The sequence below is a fragment of the Halichoerus grypus genome, chromosome 12 (assembly GCF_964656455.1).
Source record: "Halichoerus grypus chromosome 12, mHalGry1.hap1.1, whole genome shotgun sequence".
NCBI lineage: Eukaryota > Metazoa > Chordata > Mammalia > Carnivora > Phocidae > Halichoerus > Halichoerus grypus.
This window is the reverse complement of record NC_135723.1, coordinates 9,296,928-9,318,789: the sequence shown is the minus strand read 5'-3', so window position 1 is coordinate 9,318,789 and position 21,862 is coordinate 9,296,928. Positions and strand designations below refer to the sequence as shown.

The following is a 21,862-nucleotide window of genomic DNA, read 5'->3' as shown; positions in this document are numbered from 1 at the left end:
AAAACAGGGATAACAGTGCCCGCCTCCAGCAGTGTTGTCACCATTTGTCACCGTTAAGGACGGTGAGGGCAAAGGCCCGTCACACCATGCCAACTAAATGTAGGCTGCTCTTACCATCATTGTCCAGCTTTCAGGGAGCCTTGGGATAAAAAAAGAACGCATGTGTAGATACCATGTTATCGTTCTAATGAATTATTCAGTACCTCGTGATGTGGGCGATTGCCACATTTTTAAGTGAGGAATGAAATCTTCAGAATGGTGACCAATGCTCCCAACCAACCTCACTCTCAAATGCAGATGGAGGTGAGAATAAACGAAGAGCCCACAAGTCGTCATCGTGGAACTGTCTTTACTAACAAAACCAAAGAACCCCACACACTTTTTGTGGCCATCGACTTTTTTTCTTTCAAATTTTAAAATGGTATTGTGCATACACATAGTTTTTAAATTTAGACACATTTTGGAGATCACAAACAAATCACGAGATCACCGTGCGATGTTCTGAGATCTGAATGCAAACACCTAGAATTACTGAACCGACCTCCGTAAGTCTTCTGTTCCTTGAAGTGGATGCCGTTTCTCCTCCGCCTTCAGGGACTGTCCCTTCTGCAGCAGCTACGTAACAGGTGCTAGGAAGGGGGTAACGTAGAGTCCGAGAGCTGCGCATCTGTTAACATCTAGTGGGTAAGCAGGAGGGTGTCAACCCAGCTGACTTAAAAAAGGAAACCCCATAAATAAAAGCTCCATTTATTCCACAAACACTTTATCTTTCCCTCAGTACATTAGTTGGAAAGAAGGCTGACACTTAACTTCTCATATATGGTGAGATGCCCAGGTAAGTGAGCGAGTCTCCGTTGCTGTTTCTGGTCTGGAGACATGTGCCCAGAATCGGGGGCTTCGACGTGCTCCCCCTGGCTGAGGCAGGATGTACTGGGGGTTTCCGGGGGCAAGCCCCGTGCTGTCCCACTGGCTTCCCCTGAGGAATTAAGTTTGGGCAAAGCTGTTAGCCGAAGCCTTGAGGCAGGTGAGACCTCCTAAGCCGTGTGTGTGTGGTCCGGAGGAGGTGGGTGGGGAGGGAGGGAGGGTGCACGGCTGTTTGGCTCTCTGCCAACAGTCCCCCTCAGCTGATTCAGGACCGCATGTCCTGACTTTAGGAATGGGGTACTGGGCTGCCTGAGAAGTACTGGGCAGGCCCAGGAGGTTGGTTAAAATATAACCAAGAGCATTTATACCCATGGAAGCCATCAACCTAACTTGAGAGAAGACAGTCATGACTTAGAAACAGTGTCTGCAATGAGGGCATCCATGAGGCTTCATCTAGAAAATGAAGGTCCTGGGGCGCCTGGGGGGCTCAGTTGTTAAGCGTCTGCCTTCGGCTCAGGTCATGATCCCGGGGTCCTGGGATCGAGCCCCACGTCGGGCTCCCTGCTCCGCGGGAAGCCTGCTTCTCCCTCTCCCTCTCCCCCTGCTTGTGTTCCCTCTCTCACTATCTCTCTCTCTCTCAAATAAATAAAATCTTTAAAAAAAAAAAAAAGAAAAGAAAATGAAGGTCCATGTTCAGATGCCAGGCCCACAAAGAAGGTTCAGCAACACCCGACGAACTGCATATGCATGAAGGAGATTTGTCTTCTGCATGGATATTCCTGCTCCTTTATGAAAGGAGTGGAAACTAGGGCTGATAAGTGATTAGACAGACCCTTATGGACAAGGACCAGACCAGCGGAGAAACCTATCTAGGCTTTTATGACCCGTGCCTTAGCTCACAAGAGGAGAAGTGCGTGGAAAGTCCTAGGCCACTGGTACGGTGATGACAAACTCTTCTAAAACCTGAAATCCACATGACAGAATTACTGAGAATATGCTAATCCAAATTAATGTCCATTTTTTCAGATAAAACAGGTCAGGCAGATTAATACCACAATTTTCTTGGTTAGATGATGTTTCCCATATGTATAAATGCAGACTAGTCCTTTTATTGCGTCATATATTTCAATCAAATGTGAGATTTCAATCACCCAAAAGTAGACCAAAAATGACCGTATTCCTCCCAAATTTACACTGAGATAACTTACCAAATTTTGATGTGAGTTTAATTGCAGGGACAGGGGAACAGGTGAATATCTGCTTATCGCCATCTGGAATTGTATCTACTGAACTTATAATAGGTTATGATGATAAAATTTTAATAATGTAAGCCAAATCTAGGATTGCCAATGCTTAGTCACCCCTACTTGATTTACAGTATGGTCATGGAAAGGCCTCCCTTGGATGTTTTCTGGTATCACGAAGTCCAGCGCCCAGGGCACTGGCTGGTTTGGGCTGGGACTGACAGGAGCCTCTGGAACTCCACACAGGTGCCCGGAACTTCAGCTGAGAACAGGGCGCCCCAGTAGAGCTGTGATGCATGCCCTCTGGCTTCTTAAAGACACCAAGGGTGAACACAAAACACAAAGAGGGAGCGGAGCGTTCGGCGACCTGGTGCAAAGGCTCAACCCCCACCCCCCACCCCCAACCATTCCAGCAAAACCCCCCTCTTATCTTCCTTTTCGGTTTTTGGAATGGTCTTTCCCTCGTGCTTGTCCGAAAGGTACTCACAGAGAGTGCTGACAAAGTATCACGAGGGTACCACCTTAGAGACGCTTGCTGGTAGATGAGAGAGACACCGCCTGACTATTCCCTCTCAACACAGGAGACGCCTCCCTTCAATCTGATACACAGAGAGGTGGCTGCCGCCGTGCTCTCGCGTGCGCTCGGCTCCGGGCTCATGGGAAGGGAAGGGCTTTCTGTTTGGAACAACTTACACCTCTAGACAACGAACACCAAGGAACATGCAAATGCTACAGAGGGCTGGAGGTGAAGAATTCGTATTTCACACCAGTGAGGGGAACACTGTTACGAAACGCTGACGGGATGGTTTCTGTCATTCATGCTCTAACTTGAGGGTCTTTGCAACAAAGGGGGCCCGTGAAGGTGATTGCTTCTTTTTTTTTTTGGCCTTCTTCCGGATTCACAGTTGGTTCTGTGTCAGGCACTAAGCAGCCTGGCTTTTGGTCCAAACAGGTGTCTTAGTAGTCTCTTTACATCTTTTTGTTCCTCTGCGAAGGAGCAAGTTCAAATGCTGGAAACTGGGATGTCTCTGGTGCCAAGATGTCCGAGAGAAAGTGAATCGCGCCAGCCATGCCTGCAACGTACAACGTGCATCCTTTTATTCAAGGGCATTAGGGGAGTGTCCAAACCAAAGTGACCTGTGATCACTGCCTGTACCAGGGCCTACAGGGATGATGGGAAAGGTGCTGAGGACGTCACAAATGACTTCATAAAAAAACAAAAACAAAACCAAAAAAACACAAAGAAATCCTTACATTAGCACCCAGCAGATGACGATACCAGTTTTCTTCCCTTATTTTTTTTTTTTTTTAGTTGGGTTCTGGGCTTTAATCTTGTGTCTTGCAACTCGGAGATGATCTCATAGAAGGGCCACCTAAAAAGTTACGGGTGCTGCTATGGTGTTACTTCAACTATAAAACTTCCTCTCTCAGCGCTTTATTCCTAGTCCAAACAAAAAGGTTGCATTTTGTATCTTCTTTGAATTTTAAAATTGCCACTTTAATTTTTAAAAACTTTTTAAAGTTTAATTCCAGTAGAGTGGAATTCTCTCTTCCACATCGGCGTTCTGCACGGTAGTCTGCGCCAAGATCGGGCTTTGAAGAGACCTACAGGAGGGTGGGCGAGGAAGCCTGCCGGCTCCAGATCTCTTGACAGGAGTTTGACCTACACAAGTGTGTGCATTTGTCCAATTCTTCACTCTATTAGCTTTAGGTGTACGATTTAATGACTCAACACTTCTCTACGTTACTCGGTGCTCATCACGCGTACTCTTCATCCCCATCACCTGTTTGCCCCAGCCCCCCGCCCACCTCCCCTCTGGCAACCGTCAGTTTGTTCTCTGTAGGTAAGAGCCTGTTTCTTGGTTTGTCTTTCTTTTTTTCCCTTTGTTTTGTTTCTTAGATTCCACATATGAGTGAAATCATATGGTGTCCTTCTCTGACTTAGTTTGCCTTAGCACAATACTGTCTAGCTCCATTTATGTTGTTGCAAATGACAAGATTTCATTCTTTTTCATGGTTGAATAAATATTCCATTACACACACACACACACGAATGCTACTTTAAAATGAACTTTGTTTTTGGGGCGCCTGGTTGGCTCAGTCGGTTAAGCATCTGACTTCAGCTCACGTCATAATCTCAGGGTCTTGGGATCGAGCCCCGTGTCGAGCTCTGTGCTCAGGGGCAGGGGATGCGGGGGGAGTCCGTTTGTCTCTGCCCCTCCCCCTGCTCATGCTCTCTCTCTCAAATAAATAAATAAAATCTTAAAAAAATAAAATGAACTTTGTTTTCATCAAAATCCCCACCGCAAATCACTGTAGTCTGCACCAAGATTGGGCTTTAAAGAGACCTACAGGAGGGTGGGCGAGGAAGCCCGCCAGCTGGCTGGCTCCAGCCTCTGGGCCCCTTATCTCCCTTTTCAATCAGAACAATTCCTCCCTTATTGGATTTTTGTTTATAGCTTTTCTTTTGACGTAAAATTTACATGCACCCAAACACCCAAGTCCTCAGTGGACTCCTCTGAGTCTGACAAATGCACACACTCGTGTAAACCAAATTCCTGTCAAGAGATATGGAATCCTTCCATCACCTGCCCCCCGTGTGTCCCTCTCCAGCTGACCCCTGCTGCCATGCCCAGCACGGAGTAGTCTGGCCTGTTTCAGAATGTCCTTTGAATGGAACCCCACAGTATATATAGCCTGTTCTGTGTGGCTTCTTCCCTCAATGATTTTGCAATTCATTCACATTTTGTGTGTGTCATCAGCTGTTTTCCTACATTTTGGTTGTTCTCAGACTAACCCTGTAAGTTTTTGTTTGAAGAAAGGGTTCCAGTAGCTTAAGAAATCTGAAAAACACTGACTTATTAGAACCTATTAGAAAAAGACAATGACCCACGACACCCTAGAGTGGTCCATTTGTTTTCTTGTTTTGGTGGGGAAGAGCAGCAGATTCACCTCGACGGAGCACTTGGGCAGGAGAAAGCTCCAGAAGGGGTTACCGTGTCAGTGACCCTTTCAGCCTAGTCGCCTCCACAAAGGCACCAGAACTACTCTCCACCCACCCCACAGGGATCTACCTAGAGCCCACCAAGGGAACAGACGAATCTAACTTCCCAGCCTTTAGGGAGTTGTACATTCCAAGATCTTGACCTACTCGGGCTTTGGAGCTGCCATTAATAAACCTGAATGCACTCCATTGAGAGTTCAGGTATTAACTCTGTTCTATCTAATGCAGATGCACTGCATTTTTATGATGTAAAAGACTGAAATTTTTTTCTGAGGATTATTTTTTCATTATGATTGCTTTGAATATTAAAAGGATATTAATCGGCAAAAGATAATGGCAAGTGCTCTATTTTCTGCTTATATTTCTAATATATGATTAAAAAATATACCCAAGAGCAGAAGCAGAATAGGGCCTATCACTACAGATAATTCAGACATCAGAAGGGAAATAAAAAAGGATTAGCTTTACACACATCAACTTGACACCGTAGGTGAAATAGAACAATGTCTCAAAAATACAAACTACTGAAACTTACCATATGTGAAACTGATAACTTGAACAGCCCTATGAACTAACTAGTCCCCACCCAAATCTCTACTCCAAGGTTTCACTGGAGAATTCTACCAAATATTTATGTTAGAATCAACACCAATTCTTCCACCAATTAATACATTATCTGTTCCAGAAAACAGAAGAGCAAAGGATACTTCTCAGTACCATTTATTAGGTCGGTATTACTCTGATGCCAAAAGCAAAGATAGTACAAAAAGGGAAAACTCTAGGCCAAATCCCTCATGAATATAGATGCAAAAATCCTCGACAAAATATTAGCAAATACAATTCAGTGATATATAAGAAGACCAAGTGAGGTTTATCCCAGAGATGCAAGGCTGGCTTAATATTTGAAAATCAACCAATGTAATCCACAATGTTAATAAAGAAGAAAAAAAAAATCCACACGATCATATCAACTGATGCAGAAAAAAGCATTTGACAAAATTCAACACCCATCTATTGTTTGATTTTTTTAAAAAATAGTCAATCATTTATTCCTTCTGAAGTTTACTTTGGAATTAGTATAAGATGTAGCTCTAAAGTAATCAAAAGTTATCACCAATTTATCCTAATATCATTCAACCTTTGCCCTTTGATTTCTGTGGCTTACATCACAAATTATCTAATTCACACACACAGGCACACACACAATATAAATACAAAAAATGTACGAGTCCTCTTTGTAGGGTTTCTGTTTTGTTTTCCTGAATTATAGTCTATATACGGTGCTTTGCAGAAGACTTACTGCGTTTGCTCATTTCCTGTCTTTGCTTGGTTTTCAGAACGTTCTCCAGTATGCTATTATTTTTTCCAACTACCTATTTTCCTAACTACTAATAGTTTTAAGCTACTAATATCAATTATTCATCCTTCTTTATATATCTGAAATAATTAAACATATTTAAATAACTAAACAAGTTTCCTGTGAATAGATCAGTATTATATACACAATGTTACAGACAAAATGCAGAGGAGTAACCTTATGATTTCTTCTTTTACTGAGTAGCAAACACTCTATGTTGTCTGCATATATTCTTTAGAAATATTTGAAGCACGCCCACGGGTGCACGAAATAGGTAAGGCAGAGAGACTCGACGTAATTTTCAGCAATAAACTACTTTGTTCACAGCTGCTTTACAGTGGGGGAGTTATTACTCAAGGAAGAGCAAATGCAACAAGCCAGTGCAGAGACACAGAAGGCCCAAATTCACTCACCCAGATATTTAAACCCAGCGTTTTCTGCTCACTCTTACCTTCAAAGAGAGAGTAGGGTCTGTCAGGGATGCGGCACCCGTGTGCTCCATATTCTAGACACCACTCTGCAAACTAAGGGGAAACACATTTAAGAGCAGAGATTTCACTTGGTGAAAAGGCAGCAAATGAGACACTGTAATGAATTCACCAAGCACTCGAGGAAGAGGGTTCCCGGGCAAGGGGTACTGCTGGGCCAGGAGAAACAGGGGAGACCACAGAGCTGGGAGAAACTGGTTAAGAGAAGGAGGGGAGCTGTAGTTTTGGATTTTGTGCATGCTCTGGAGTATTCCCAAGTTGTCCCCATTAAGACTCCTTACTTTGCAAGCTCGGTAGAGATACTTTTTATCCTGCGTGAGATGGTACAGGGACAGGAACGAATAGCCGTTCCCGGCTGTCCCGTGGCAGATCCCGTAGCCCTTCCGAAGCAAACCTCGCTGCCAAATGACATCACTACACTCCATGGCATCTTTCAGGTATTTCTCCTCCTTAAAGACCTGGGCAGTGAAAAGCAAAACAGCGTGAGAAAGATGTTTTCGATGATGAGTTAGCAAAACAGTTTCCCTTTCTGGCTAGTCATGACACCTTAGGAAACCTGAAACCTGAAACCTTACCCCCTCTGGGGGTAAACACGACCCCTACCAGCAACCCACAGTACCGCACCTCACGATCTTAACCTACCCATCTCTTCCCCTTGTCCTCCCAGGTCATGGTTCTGCAAAAGTAGTTCTAAAATGTAGTTAAAAAATTAAAACAGAAGCTACCAGAAACCAAGAAGCGTTCTGTAATTCCCAGAGCAATATGCCCTGCAGCACTAACATGCTCCTGGTGAAGTCACCTGAGGGACTGACGGTCCCACAATATCCTGTCAGCTAGGTCAAGAATACTCAGTATCCTGGGTCAGCCCCACCATCAGTGAGACCTGGATGGCCTGGCACTTCAGGGCTGGTGCGATCTGTCATAATCCATCACACGGAAACCAGCAGGAGCTTCCTGCAGTCCCCGGAGCAGACGTGCCTGGGCTGCACGACTCACTGGCATGGTCTCCACCGAGGGGTTTCTACGTCAAGAGACGGGTGAGCTCGCCGAAGACAAATGCCCGGCAGGAGGAGGCTGTCTGTTTTTGCCTCCTCAAATTCCCTTTTAAATTTTCTTCTCTTTCCCCTCACGTTTCATTTGTTTTGTTTCTCTAGTCCTTCCCTCAGAATCTGCTGTAATCTCCACTCGCTTAGCTCATTCCATGCTAGTGTAAATGAATTAAGAGGCAAAAGGGTCCTCAGAGAGGATCTCCTTGGGGGGAGCAAACAGGATTCATCTACCTGTGACTGATTAGTAGTGACCTCAAAAAAAAAAGAAAGATGAACTATGTGCATCAGTGTCTGCAGAGGGTAGAAGGGCAAAGAGAGAGACATTTGCATTTCACTCACTATTCCTGATGTAGAATCTATTCACCAGGGTCAGAAGCAAGACTCTTAACTCATGAAAGCAACTGAGATGTGCGCTCTGGGGTCAGACTGCCTGAGTTCGAATCTCAGCTCTGTCACCTTGTAACTGTGTGGCCTGGCCTTGGACAAGTGGCTCAATGTCTCAGTTTTCTCAACTCTAAAAGGATACTAGTTCTTCAAGTCAGTGGCTTGTTATGAGTATTAATGACACCAAATCAATCAAATGGGGGAAAAGTCTTTTCAAGAAACAATGTAGGAACAATCAGATATCCTGATGCTTACAAAAAAGAATCTCTCTTCTTACGTCACATATACAAACCTAATATACAAAATATACATGTAATATATAAAACGTAGTTAGAGACAGCTCATAGTTCTAAATCGAAATCCGTGCAGCTTGGAGAAGAATATTATCTGTAACCTGGGGGTAAGTAAAATTTTGTGACAATTAATAAAGGGAAACCTCACTAAAGTGGAGTTGGGAGGTTAGAAGGGCAAGCCTGCCACTCTACTCAATTCCAGAAAGACTTGTCGATTACAGACCCCAACAGAAGAGGGAACAGGAAACAGGAAAGAATCATCAGTTATAGGCCCCAACGGGGAAAAAAGGTTCACCGCATCTCCTACAAGAATTCGACTACCCCTGCAACTCAGCCAATGAGAAACTGGCATGACCCTGAACTCCTGCTTTTTTCCAATGGACTACATTCAAAACCACCTCTCCCCCGCTCCTCCTTCTTTTCCATAAAATAATGTTCATCTCCTTTGTTTGTTGGACTTGCCTACGGTTTTGTCATAGCTTGCATATCCCAAAATGTAATTCTCTGCTATTCTTGAATAAGCGCATTTTGCTGGTAAAATAACTGGCTGTTTTATTTTTTTGGTTAACAACTTCTTAGACAAGATACAGAAAGAAATTACCATAAAAAACTTGATAAAACACAGACTTTATCAGAATTAAAAACTCTATTCCTCAAAAGATACCATAAGGATTATGATTAGGCCAACTACAAAATTATTTCCAGGGTCGAGCTCTGCATCGGGCTCCCTGCTCGGCGGGAGGCCTGTTTCTCCCTCTCCCACTCCCCCTGCTTCTGTTCCCTCTCTCACTGTGTCTCTCTCTGTCAAATAAATGAAAAATCTTAAAAAAAAAAAAAATTATTTCCAAAACATCTATCTGACAAAGACTTGTAACCAGAACATAGGAAGAATCCTCACAGCTCAATAATAAAAAGATAAAAGATTAAAACAACGTGGGTAAAAGGAACGAACAGACGTTCAGCAAAGCAAGATACATAAACGAGCCATGAACACAAGCAAAATTGCTATCCATTAGAAACTACAATGAAATATCCGCCAGAATATAATTAAAAAGCCTTTCAGTACCACGTGTTCCCAAAGATGTGAACTCTCTTACATTGTTGATGGAATGTAAAAGGTACGACAGCTGTTACTTTGTGGAGATGTCTGGCAGTTTCTTACACTTACTTTCTGATCCAGCAATTTTACTCCGAGGTACTGGCCCAAAAGGAATGAAAACACATGTCTACAAAACGACCTGTACAAGAATGTTCATAGCAGCTTATTCATAAGAGTAAAAAACTAGAAACAACTCGAAAAAAATTGATAAAGTGGTAGATTTATATAAGGGATGCTCACACTCAGGAAGGTATCAACCATCTTGAGGAAGAAGGAAAGAAAGTATAATTTGAAAGAATCTCTCCAGCTGATTCTGATATGCACTCCTTCAAGATATTCCATGTTTCAAATAATCAATTTACAAATGAGCTTTTGGAACACCGTTTATATGAAAACATTTTCTGATGTCTGGTCAACGGCTGACCATCGGAGAGCATGTGGTGGTTTCCTACTTTAAGGAATCAAAAGATTATATCGATATCACTTTGGTATGACTTATATGGTTTTCCTGGGCCGCATATTTGTAAATACCTTCCCAAATACAATTTTCATTTGACCAGTGTTAGCATCTGTTTACAGTGGCTGAATCCACATACTGCTAATGCTGGAGGGCCCATGTGTGTAGTTAGAAGGTAGAACTGGTTACCATCACTTGTGGTTTACTGTCAGATAATCAAGAACTGCTCAGCAAAATAGCTTCCAGCTATAGGGTCCACAAATGTAATTTGCTAGAAAATCATTTGCAAGTAATATAATTCCTAATATAGCACAGAGTATTATTAAAACCCTGACATTTTTCAAGGATCATCTAGAATACAATATAATTTTAAATTAACAGTGTATGTTCATACAAAGTAGAGTCCACCCAACTAACACACATGATTAGCATCTCTAGGAAGGGAAAACAAATTAAGTGAAACTAAACTCAATTTATAGTTTTATTTGTGAAGGATATTAATATTTTTTGCAAACACCTGAAAACCTTATGCTTTCATCAGCATTCTTGAAGAACTTACATGAGTTCACATGCCAGCAAGAGAAAATGTTGAAAACTTATATAAAATGCAAGCACTTCCTAATTCTGAGACAGCCTCAATGAATGCAGATGCTCTTAATTTGAGTTAACAATAACTTGAGAGAAAATGGACCCTCGAGCTGTGTTTCTCTAGCTTTGCATTTCCACCCCACCCCCTACCCTGTCTCTGCCCACCCCACCCTCCGCCTTGGCCAAACACCAATCTCACACTTCACTCATATATTGTAAAACTCTATCATATATGCCTTTTCAAATTACCATTGAGGCCTTCTGTCCCCAAAGATTGATACTCCTCGCCTTCCTCATGTTTGAGACTCTTGATGTAAATGGACAAAATTAAGTTTTAGTGACTAAGTACGGGATCGTAATGTCTTTGCTCTATGCTTAAGAGAAGAGGGAACTTGCTGTTTCGGAAGAAGGCAGGGACAGACATTCCGATGATATTCTGAGCCAAAGCCAGATAAGCAGCAGCTGCTGGGAGGCATCTGTGGTTTGCCGAGAGCAGGGCTCTGCTATGGGTGCTTTGTGTGCTACCCGTGTGACCAGCGGCCGTAGAAACAGACGGCGTGACAACCAACGGGGCTAGGAGAAAGGGATCTCCCTAGGCTGATGGCCCCATTGGACGTCCTGGCTCCCGATTACCTGCTTACCGTTCTCTCGGGGAGGGGGGGAGACGGGGGGCTGGACGGGACACTCAAGCCGAGACCGTCAGCCACCAGGAGGGCCCACCTGCGCTGCTTGCCCTCTTTAATGTGAAAGAGAAAAAGGCGCCCGGCAAACAAAAGCTTTCACTTTTTCTCAAAGTCATACATCTGTTTTAAATATCGAAGGGTCCTTGTTTGTCAACAATATACTCGTCATGGTTGGACAATTACAATATTAGAGACTTATCTCAATGTCACTGAAGTTACAACAATCATTCTAATAAGGCTCTAAAAAAGGGAGGCACTGATTTGAAAGGAATTTTATTTTATTTAAAGACTGAGGTATTAGGCGCCTGGGTGGCTCAGTTGGTTAAACGACTGCCTTCAGCTCAGGTCATGATCGCAGTGTCCTGGGATGGAGCCCCTGCATCGGGCTCCCTGCTCACCGGGGAGTCTGCTTCTCCCTCTGCTCCTCCCCCTCCTCGTGCTCTCTCTCTCTTAAATGAATAAATAAAATCTTAAAAAAAAAATCAAAATAAAAATAAAGACTGAGGTATTGTTAAGAAGATGAATCCTTAAATTCTTTTGATTTCCAAAGAGTATATTTCACTATGCTTTTTCTTTTTAACATAACTTTCTGAGTTATTTTCTTAAATGCTCATACCTGACTTTTATATTTGAATATTTTAGGTGTTACTCTTGTAGGAGGACTAAAAAATTTTGAAAAATTAGGCAAAATCATGAGATTCCCCACAATTTTTCTAAATTATTATGGTTAGTCACAAAGGGAAAATAAAATTGATTCCGGGATTAGTTCTTTTGTTATTTCTAGGTAGAAATATGAATTCTGCTTCATTAATTCTATCTATTTCTACAAAACTAAGAGACTTTGCCAAAACACTAATCAATCATGTGGTTACTGTTATATACTTTGATATATGAAGAACAACCTCCAACACAAATATTACAAATAAAGATGCATTAAAAAGATAAAATTACAAAAGAAGCATTATTTACAATCCAATTAAAAAACGGGCAGAGGACCTGAATAGACATTCTTGCAAAGAAGACAAAGAGACGGCTAACAGACAGTGAAAAGATATTCAACAGACTAGTCAGCAGGGAAGTACAAATCAAAATCATAATGAGATATCATCTCACACCTGCTGGAATGGCTAAGATCAAAAAGACAAGAAATCACAAGTGTTGGAGAGGATATGGAAAAAAAGGAACCCGTGCACACTATTGATGGGAATGAAAATTGGTTCAGCCACTGTGGAAAACAATATGGAGGCTCCTCAAAAATTTAAAAATAGAGATAACATATGATCCATTAATTTGACTACTGGGTATTTACCCAAAGAAAACAAAAACACTAATTCAAAAAGATACATGCACCTCTGTTTATTGCAGCATTATTTATAATAGCTAAGATATGGAAACAACCTGAATGTGCACTGACAGACAAATGGATAAGATGTGATGTGTGTGTGTGTTTGTAATATATTACTCGGCCGTAAAAAAGGATGAGATCATGCCATTTGGTACAACATGGGTGGACCAAGAGGGTATTATGCTGAGCGAAATAAGTCAGACTGAAAAAGGCAAATACTGTAAGATTTCATTCATATGTAGAATCTAAAACAGAAAAATGAATAAACAAACAAAAAGCAGACTCATACCTGTAAATACAGAGAACAAACTGATGGTTGTTGGGGGGGTTGGGCAAAATGGGTGAAGGGAGTAGGAGATAACAGGCTATGGAATGAATAAGTCACAGGAATAAAAGGCAGAGCATAAGGAATATAGTTAATGATACCGTAGCAGTGTTGCATGGTGACAGATGGTGACAGATGGTGGTTACACTTGTGGTCACAGCATAATGTGTAAATTGGGGCAGCACTATGTTGTACATTTGAAACTAATACAACATTGTGTGTCAACTACATTCAAATAAAAACTTTTTTTTTAAGATTTTATTTATTGATTTAAGAGAGAGAGTGAGCCTGAGGGGAGGGGCAGAGGCAGAGGGAGAAGCAGACTTCCTGCTGAGCAGGGAGCTCAACGCGGGGCTCAATCCCAGGACTTCGGGATCATGACCTGAGCCAAAGGCTGACGCTTAACCGACTGAGCCACCCAGGTGCCCTCAAATAAGAAATTTAAAAAATAAAACCAAATGTGGTATAGTCTTCTAAAAAACTTGCTTGAAAACATTGTTTTCTTTAAACGTGAATTATTTTTCCAAGAAATGTTAAAAAACTTAAATGTTACAGGATACAGTAAGCTGTCTGTAATTTCAACTTCTATTTAATAAAATAGTAAGAGAACGCCTTTACGGGGCGCCTGGGTGGCTCAGCTGGTTAAAGTGGCTGCCTTCGGTCAGGTCATGATCCTGGTGTCCCAGGATCGAGTCCCCCATCAGGCTCCCGGCTCAGCAGGGAGTCTGCTTCTCTCTCTGACCCTCCCCCCCTCATGCTCGCTTTCTCTCTCTCTCTTCTTAAAGAAAAAGAAAACACGTTTAAAGACAACCTAAAAAAAAAAAGAAAGAAGCATTGTTTGCTTTCAACTTACAAGGTTAATCCTTGGTCCAGGAGAAAAATCGAATGCATTCTTAATATTGTGCCCAAATATTATCTTGAGACTACCAGAATTATTCAGTAAAGGGACTGCCTATTTTTCTATAACACCCTGTATGTGTAAAACTTTGAACATCACACTTCTCCCTTATGAATAATTTTATAACAATTTTAAACTCAAACTTAAAGGGCCCCAAATAAGCATCACCATCCAACAATAAAGACTTATTCAACCAAGAAAATAAAATGATGTGAAGTCAAACAAAAAAGCGTTTAGTTATAATAATGCCTACTGCCTTCTCGGATATTCACACGCAGAATAAAAATCATTACTATGCTGTCCCCCAGGTTTTCTTTTTACATATGAATATAATCCCTGTTAAAATACACATACATACCCTTATAGCTCCAACTACAGGGGTGATAAAGTGAAACAGGGAGATTTTATTTTGTAAAAACATTAATTCGAAAAGGTTTTTAGTTTGCAATCGAATGTGCTGGCCAAAATCAAACTGAGAACCTGTTGGAGAAAAGTGGATTTCTAAACATTAACTGCTTGTGATACAAGTGGAGGTACTGACCTTGTAAGCTTGCAGAAGCATGTGGATGACCCCGGGCGCACCATGGCACCAGTGGACCAAGCGATCGGTTTCATTGCTTAATGAGGACGGATAATTCCCAGATCGGAATCTTTTGTGGCGCACATAATCAATACTAGGTTTCACCATTTCTGTCAAGGTTTCTTGGTCCACTTTTGCTGCTGGCTTTAAACAAATGAAAAAAACCCCAAACATTTATTTTTCCTTAAGTTTTTTTTTAAATTTTATTTTATTATGTTAGTCATCATACATCATTAGTTTTTGATGTAGTGTTCCACGCTTCACTGTTTGCATATAACACCCAGTGCTCCATGCAGTACGTGCCCTCTTTAATACCCATCACGAGGCTAACCCATCCCCCCACCCCCCTCCCCTCTAGAACCCTCAGTTTGTTTCTCAGAGTCCATAGTCTCTCATGGTTCGTCTCCCGCTCTGATTCCCCCCCTTCATTTTTCCCTTCCTTCTCCTAATGTCCTCCATGCTATTCCTTATGTTCCACAAATAAGTGAAACCGTATGATAATTGACTTTCTCTGCTTGACTTATTTCACTTAGCATAATCTCCTCCAGTCCCATCCATGTTGATGTAAAAGTTGGGTATTCATCTTTTCTGATGGCTGAGTAATATTCCATTGTATATATGGACCACATCTTCTTTATCCATTCATCTGTTGAAGGGCATCTCGGCTCTTTCCACAGTTTGGCTATTGTGGACATTGCTGCTATGAACATTGGGGTGCATATGGCCCTTCTTTTCACTACATCTGTGTCTTTGGGGTAAATACCCAGGAGTGCAATTGCTGGGTCATAGGGTAGCTCTATTTTTAATTTTTTGAGGAACCTCCAAACTGTTTTCCAAAGTGGCTGTACCAACTTGCATTCCCACCAACAGTGTAAGAGGGTTCCCCTTTCTCCACAGCCACTCCAACATGTGTTGTTTCTTGACTTGTCAATTTTTGCCATTCAAACTGGTGTGAGGTGGTATCTCAATGTGGTTTTGATTTGAATTTCCCTGATGGCTAATGATGATGAACATTTTTTCATGTGTCTGTTAGCCATTTGTATGTCTTCTTTGGAGAAGTGTCTGTTCATGTCTTCTGCCCATTTTTTGACTTGATTGTGTTTTTTTTAAGCCTTTGTACTATAGCTAATATGGCAAAGCATCCATTACCTGGAATACTGAGAAACATATAAAATTCAAATTAATTCACTTATCTGGTTATTTAAGACTTGGGCAGACCTTGTTTTATTTCAACTTGTTGTGATGTTGAAGACAACGTCTGAAGGCCATCTGCTGGAGAATTCCCTCTTGCTCAGGGCAGGCCTTTAACTGACTCAGTGAGGCCCAGCCACATTATGGAGGAGAAACGGCTTTACTAAAAGCCCAAGCATTTGTAAGAGTGCTGACAATAATGATTCATCTTTGGCCCTCCATCTTGTTCATGTTTGCTCAGTGGCCTCTCTTGTGGCTATGTGTTCCGGGCCCCTTGGAGAATGACATACATACCTTAGAAATGCCGGCCAAGGCAGGGATGGGGGGAGGCCTGTTTTGGCCTCTCATGAATCTGTCAGAGATAACATAGTCTTGCCCCTTCCTGATGCACAGCTGGGGCCACAAGATCTCACTAAAGGGTAGCTGTCAATTAGGTGCCTGCAAGCCCTCCGAGGTGTGTGCGAACGCTCTGATCTCACTACAATGCCCTTCTGCATGTCCCCTCCCTCTACAAAATCTAGGGACTAAGGTCTGGACTTTGCAGAGAATAACTAGGCAGCTGCTGTAGATCCTCCTCTGCCCGATCCCCCCCGTCAGTAAGGTACCCCGAATAAAACTCTGTGTAAACTCTATGGAGTGGCCTGCTTCGTTTTCTGGTCTCAAAGTGTCTTCTCAGTCGGGGGAGACTTTCCTGTCCCTCCCCCACCTTCTAACACCATTTAAGTGTAAATCTCACCCAAAATGTCCTCACAGAAACACCCAGAAAAATGTGTGACCACATACCTGGGCGCTGTGGCCCAGCCAAATTAATATCTAATATTAACCATCACAGAGAGCTAGCTAACATTTTTAATGGGGGCTCTGAAATACCTACGTCTGTCTTTTATCTGAGCTGTTTCTCCAACATACAACAACAACAAACAACAACAAAAACAACAGCCCCATGTCAATCGCCCTCCTGGAACGGCCGCTGTGAGACCAAGGGTGGGGGGGGGCGCGCGATTCCGCCCGTGGGGGCAGGGAGGGCGCGCCCAGCACCCTGTGGCCTTTGAGGCCGGCCCGCTGCGCTCGGCTCTGTGCTTCGCTTCAAATACCCTCTACAGCCGGCTTTCTGGAGCTGAAAGATCTGGTTCAACTCCTCCGGACCCTCCCCTTTTGTCTCCAGCAGCAGCTAGGGGGGAACAGTCACGGCGCAGGGCGACCCTCCTGACGGAGATGCAGCCGCTCCGGCTGAAGACTTCGAGCGCAGCCCTCCTGCGCCGGCACGTCCCGGCCCGCACGTCCTGGCCCACACGTCCTGGCCCGCACGTCCCGCGCCCGCACGTCCCGGCCCGAGCGCACCCGGCCGGGCTCTCCTTCCGCGGTACCGGCACCGTCAGCTCCGGCGGGCTCGCGTGTGCTCTCCTCCATCCTGTCTGGTCGCTTGCCGTTCTGCCCTCTAGTCTCAGTCTACCTGTTCGTAGTCTGGGCCTCCGGATGGTCTCCTAGTCTCACCAGGGAAGTTGGGTTTCATAGCTGCACGTTCTTCACTTTAAAGGCAGATAAAGGGCACAACCCTGGGGACTTGTGTTTCTCTCAAGGAAACCCCGGATATCTAACAAAATTAACCTCAACACCTACATCTAAACTTTAAGGTTACGTCTTACTGGTGTGGTTTTCATATGGTTAATGTTCCCCTAAGCCAAGTTTCAAAAGCTGGTGTTAAAACATTTTCTTGGGGAAACAGAAAACAGAGACAAACTACCAACTTTCCAGAATAACAGTGCTATTTTAAAAAGAGATATGGACTTCTAGTTACTTTGAAAACATGTGTCTGCACTATAAAGAAAATTCACAAATTGGGATACATATGTTTTGCTTTCTACAACAATAAACAAAGACAACTAATTACCAGAAAAGGGGGTTTTAGGCCCGTTTAGATATGAATCTCCTTTAATGGTAGAGTAGGTTTAAAAAAGGGATTTGAAGTAAAAATTTTTAGCTTTTAGTTAAGAAGTTTTAACCTAAATGCTAATCCATGCTCCTTGACTTGCTAGCTTTGTGATTTTTGAGCATTAACTACTCTGTTATGGGTGTGGTCGATAAAGAAAGGCTTAATTGGGAAAAAAAAAAAAAAAGGCTGTGTACGCGGCAGGGAAGGGCACCACAGGCCATAGGGCCGGAAGCCGGGTGAAGCACTACTTGGGGGGGCGGTCTCCGCCTGCCTGACAGAACGGGACTACTCAGTTCAAGCGATGTCAGGCATGACTGAGAGACCAGATCAGAACCACAACAATAAACCAGTTGAAAGTTTAGAACACAACCGAAAGCAAGTTGGGGGTATCTGAATAGGAAAAAGTCTCTGCCTCAGTCGGGATTCTGGAGGCCCCTTCTGCTCCCTGAAGGTTCCCCTCTATTCGAAGAGTAACGACTCCAATGAGCAGAAGGACATGGACCGAAGGAAAATGTGGCCACTAGACACCTAACCCAGTACAAAACCGCATGTACAATGTGCTCTTAGGGCGCCTGGGTGGCTCGGCTGGTTAAGCATCTGCCTTCAGCTCAGGTCATGATCCGGGAGTCCCGGGATCGAGTCCCGCATCGGGCTCCCTGCTCAGCGGGGAGCCTGCTTCTCCCTCTGACCCTACCCCCCCGCCCTTCTGCTCGCTCTCTCACATTAAAAAAAAAAAAAAGTGCTCTTAGCACTTCAGTGCTTGGGGTTCATGAAGCAGAGCTTAAGTATCCACGATTCAATGTAGGATCCTTATTTTATTTCAGCCTGCTTGACTTACACTAAAATTTCAGTCCCCGTTTCCTATCTGGCCGAGTATGCATATACCAGAGTCACTGTATTAGGGTTTCCGAGCACCCTTCTTCACCTGCATTAGCATGTAGTAGATCCCGGCCATGCCGTGCGCCGCTCCAACATACTGCTTCCTGTGCCACTGGAACAGCAGGGGGCAGCGCTCGGCCTTCCTTTCTTCCCTCGACAGCGTCTTGCCTGACTCGATAATAGCGCTGACTACCTACGGAGGTGAGGAGACAGCGTTAGCCCAAAGAACTTACGTGTATCCTGTTTTCGTCTAATTAACACTAACAATTCTATATAGATTTCTTAACCTAAAAATCCAGAAGCAGGCAGTAGGCACCACTGTTACCTTTAGTTTATAAATTAATAAATACAGGCAGAGAGAAATCAGAAGAGAAAAAGAAATTAGGAAGTCAAACCACGACGTTAAAAGTCCTCTGTATGAACAGTTTACTAGAATCTAGAAAAACTTCCTATAAAAACTATCCTAGACAACTTAGTTGCCTTGTAACTGCAATGTTTTCTCCAAAAGACTGACAGTACATCTAGGAAAGGCTGGAGGAATTTAGCCTTATTTATGAAAGGCTAATGAAATGAGGTCTCTTGTGTCATGCAGATTTTAGTTAAATCAAAAGAATATCATATTTGTAATGACTATGTAGCAAAGACACAATTGTTCCCTCATATCCCTTCTCCCTCCACACTTTTGGTAACAGTGCTCTAAGTTTTGGCTGGGCATCTGGCCTCTCAGCTACAGAAAGACACGGTCCTTTGACTAAGTTCTGGAAGTAGGATGTGAGCAGAAGTGAAGTAGACCACTTCTGGATCATGGCCTTAAAAAAAAAAAAAAAAAAAAGAAAAGAAAAAGGAAAAAAAAGGAGCTGCTTATCCTCTACTTCCTCCCCTGTCTTGAGCCTAGGGGTGCTCGATTAGCTCTGGGGATGATGAGGGCACGCCCCTAGGATATGGGAGAAGACAAGAGAAGAACCCAGATCCTTAAGCCATAGTCACTGCGACTGCCTACCAGTTCAGATGCTTTAGGAAAGAGAAATAAAGATTCTATCTTTTTGAAGCTGCTGTTGTTTGGTACTAGTAAAAACAGGTAAATTAATAGGCCTAAGAGGAGGACAGATTAAAAAAAAAACAACATTCCTAGAAAGGAAAAAAAAGGAGCTATTTATTGCTTTTATGAGATGCCTTAAGAAATTACTCATACCCAGAAGAAGAGTCCAGCCCCTAACGTAGCCCTGTGCTAACAGACAGGCTGGGACGGTAGAGATGACAGGACGCCCACGGCTGACGGCAAGCCCACAGTACCTCTTTAATGGCTGACTCACACACGGTGCCCGGACCGATCTCCGTGTTCAGGTAGAGTAAGGCATACAGATAACCCGCCCGACCATAAAGCAGCTCATCGGGAAGCTCTGAATCTCGGCACACGATGGTTCTCTGGAGCTGCAAAAGTCTACCCAACAAGAAAAATTCTGTTTTCCCGGAGAATGTGTGAAATTCCTCTTTCTGAAACTGTTAGTAACCCCATCAGTTTAGAAATAACCTGTTACTTATTTTTAATTTAAAACTGATTCTAAGAAATACAAACAAACAAAACCCAAACAATAAAAACTTCTCCACTACACTAATTTCCCTCAGATAGCATATTAATAACAACACACCTTCCTGTTCAGAATATCTACCTTGATATCTAGTCTAACTAAACCTTGTAAGAGATGATACTCAATTTTGAAATAAGAATTAGAAGAAAATGATTTAAAATTTAAAAGAAAATTTAAAATACATTAAACTTAATTTATTTTTTAAATTTTTTTTGAAATTACACTTAATTTAAAAGAAATTAAAAGAAATAGTACTAAAATGTAGTCATTGTTTGGGAATTAGCTTGACTCATTCTATCTTTCAGCAAACATCAACTGACAACGTGTGCCAGACACTCCACCAGACCACGGGAGTAGGCCCTGATTTCTACCTCTTCGAAAAAGAATATAAACCAAAAGGTGCAATAAAAGTTTTATACTCTCTAACTGTTCCAAAACAAATGAACCTAAAAAATAACTTAGGATAGTGAATCTAAGGCACGGATATAAGCTAATTTTCATGCAGTGAAGGCAACCAGAAATTATTTAGGAAAAAGAGTAAAGAAACACGAAGAAACAGGTCTATTTCTCCCCAGATTAAGGCAGACACAAGCTTGGATAGAAAGGAGGCATATGATCTTCTCATTACGCTCAGCGTTAACATACAAACCTCCTTCACTTCTTGGAAAGATCTGTTGGCAACAGCAGACGAATTAAAAAATAATTTCCTTTTTGAATGTCTTTCTACCGTAAGACCTTGAATTGAGAATTTAGAGAAAATACTTCCAGTTTGAAAACTCACTTTGTGATGCATTCCTGGGACTCACAGTCGCTTCTGAGTTTGTGATACACCACAGCTCCTACAGCAAGGGGTCCGGCGTCTCCGCAGAGGAAAGTGACCCTGCGGCCATTCAGGTTCCGAAGTGTTCTCTTGACGTAATCCAGGGACCGGAGCAGGTGGGTCTGGTCACCCGTGACCCGATACAGCTGCAGGTACAAAAGGGCTATGCCTGGAAAATGCCCCCCCGGCCCCAAAGAAAAGCATCATTACCTTTCTTTTTCCACCTTCGGGACATTGTTTTATGATCACATGAAAAACTTACATAAACCCTAAGTTTCTGAAGGGGCATCATCAAACAAGCTACATCTGATACATCTTTGAAAAGCAGAGAGAAAGAAAAGCCCTCAGGGTAGAAAAAGCTTAAACCAAGTTGAAATCCATTATCTTGCTAATTGCTCTGTTACAGTGATTCAGTACGTCCTAGACAAGGTAAAACATTAAGACTTCCCACACATTCCCATTTTCTGTACGTTCATTTCAAGATTTTATTCCTTCTCCACTGTATTTTAAGCTAACTTGGATCCTTTTCTTTTTACTTCTCATATAATCATTTCCAAATTAAATCACTACTTTCTAAATTGTACACCCCTTTCTTTCTAATTTTTCTATTTCTCACAAGTTTTCAATTTTCTTTAGTGACCAAGCTATCCAAATGAACAACCAACCAGTGAGTCAACTCACTGTTTATGGGATAGCCATATGATGCAGAGTAAGGTAACAGACACAGAAGACAGAGTCTATCACCTATGCAACCTTCCTATCTTAAAGATTTTATTTATTTATTATTGAGGG

The 21,862-nt window shown here is 42.7% G+C and overlaps 1 protein-coding gene across 1 annotated transcript in view; it reads right to left on the bottom strand.

Moving 5' to 3' along the window:
- Positions 1-332: 332 nt before the first annotated feature.
- LANCL2 (LanC like glutathione S-transferase 2) overlaps positions 333-21,862 on the bottom strand; it is a 65,092-nt gene continuing 43,562 nt past the window's right edge. The window contains exons 3-9 of the mRNA XM_078059945.1: positions 21,032-21,239; positions 19,955-20,102; positions 18,708-18,854; positions 14,620-14,802; positions 7,239-7,415; positions 6,921-6,993; positions 333-3,181 (exon numbers count right to left, since the gene is read on the bottom strand). Of these exons, the coding sequence (XP_077916071.1) occupies positions 3,078-3,181; positions 6,921-6,993; positions 7,239-7,415; positions 14,620-14,802; positions 18,708-18,854; positions 19,955-20,102; positions 21,032-21,239 (1,040 nt within the window). The 3' untranslated portion in view covers positions 333-3,077. The remainder of the gene's footprint in view (positions 3,182-6,920; positions 6,994-7,238; positions 7,416-14,619; positions 14,803-18,707; positions 18,855-19,954; positions 20,103-21,031; positions 21,240-21,862) is intronic.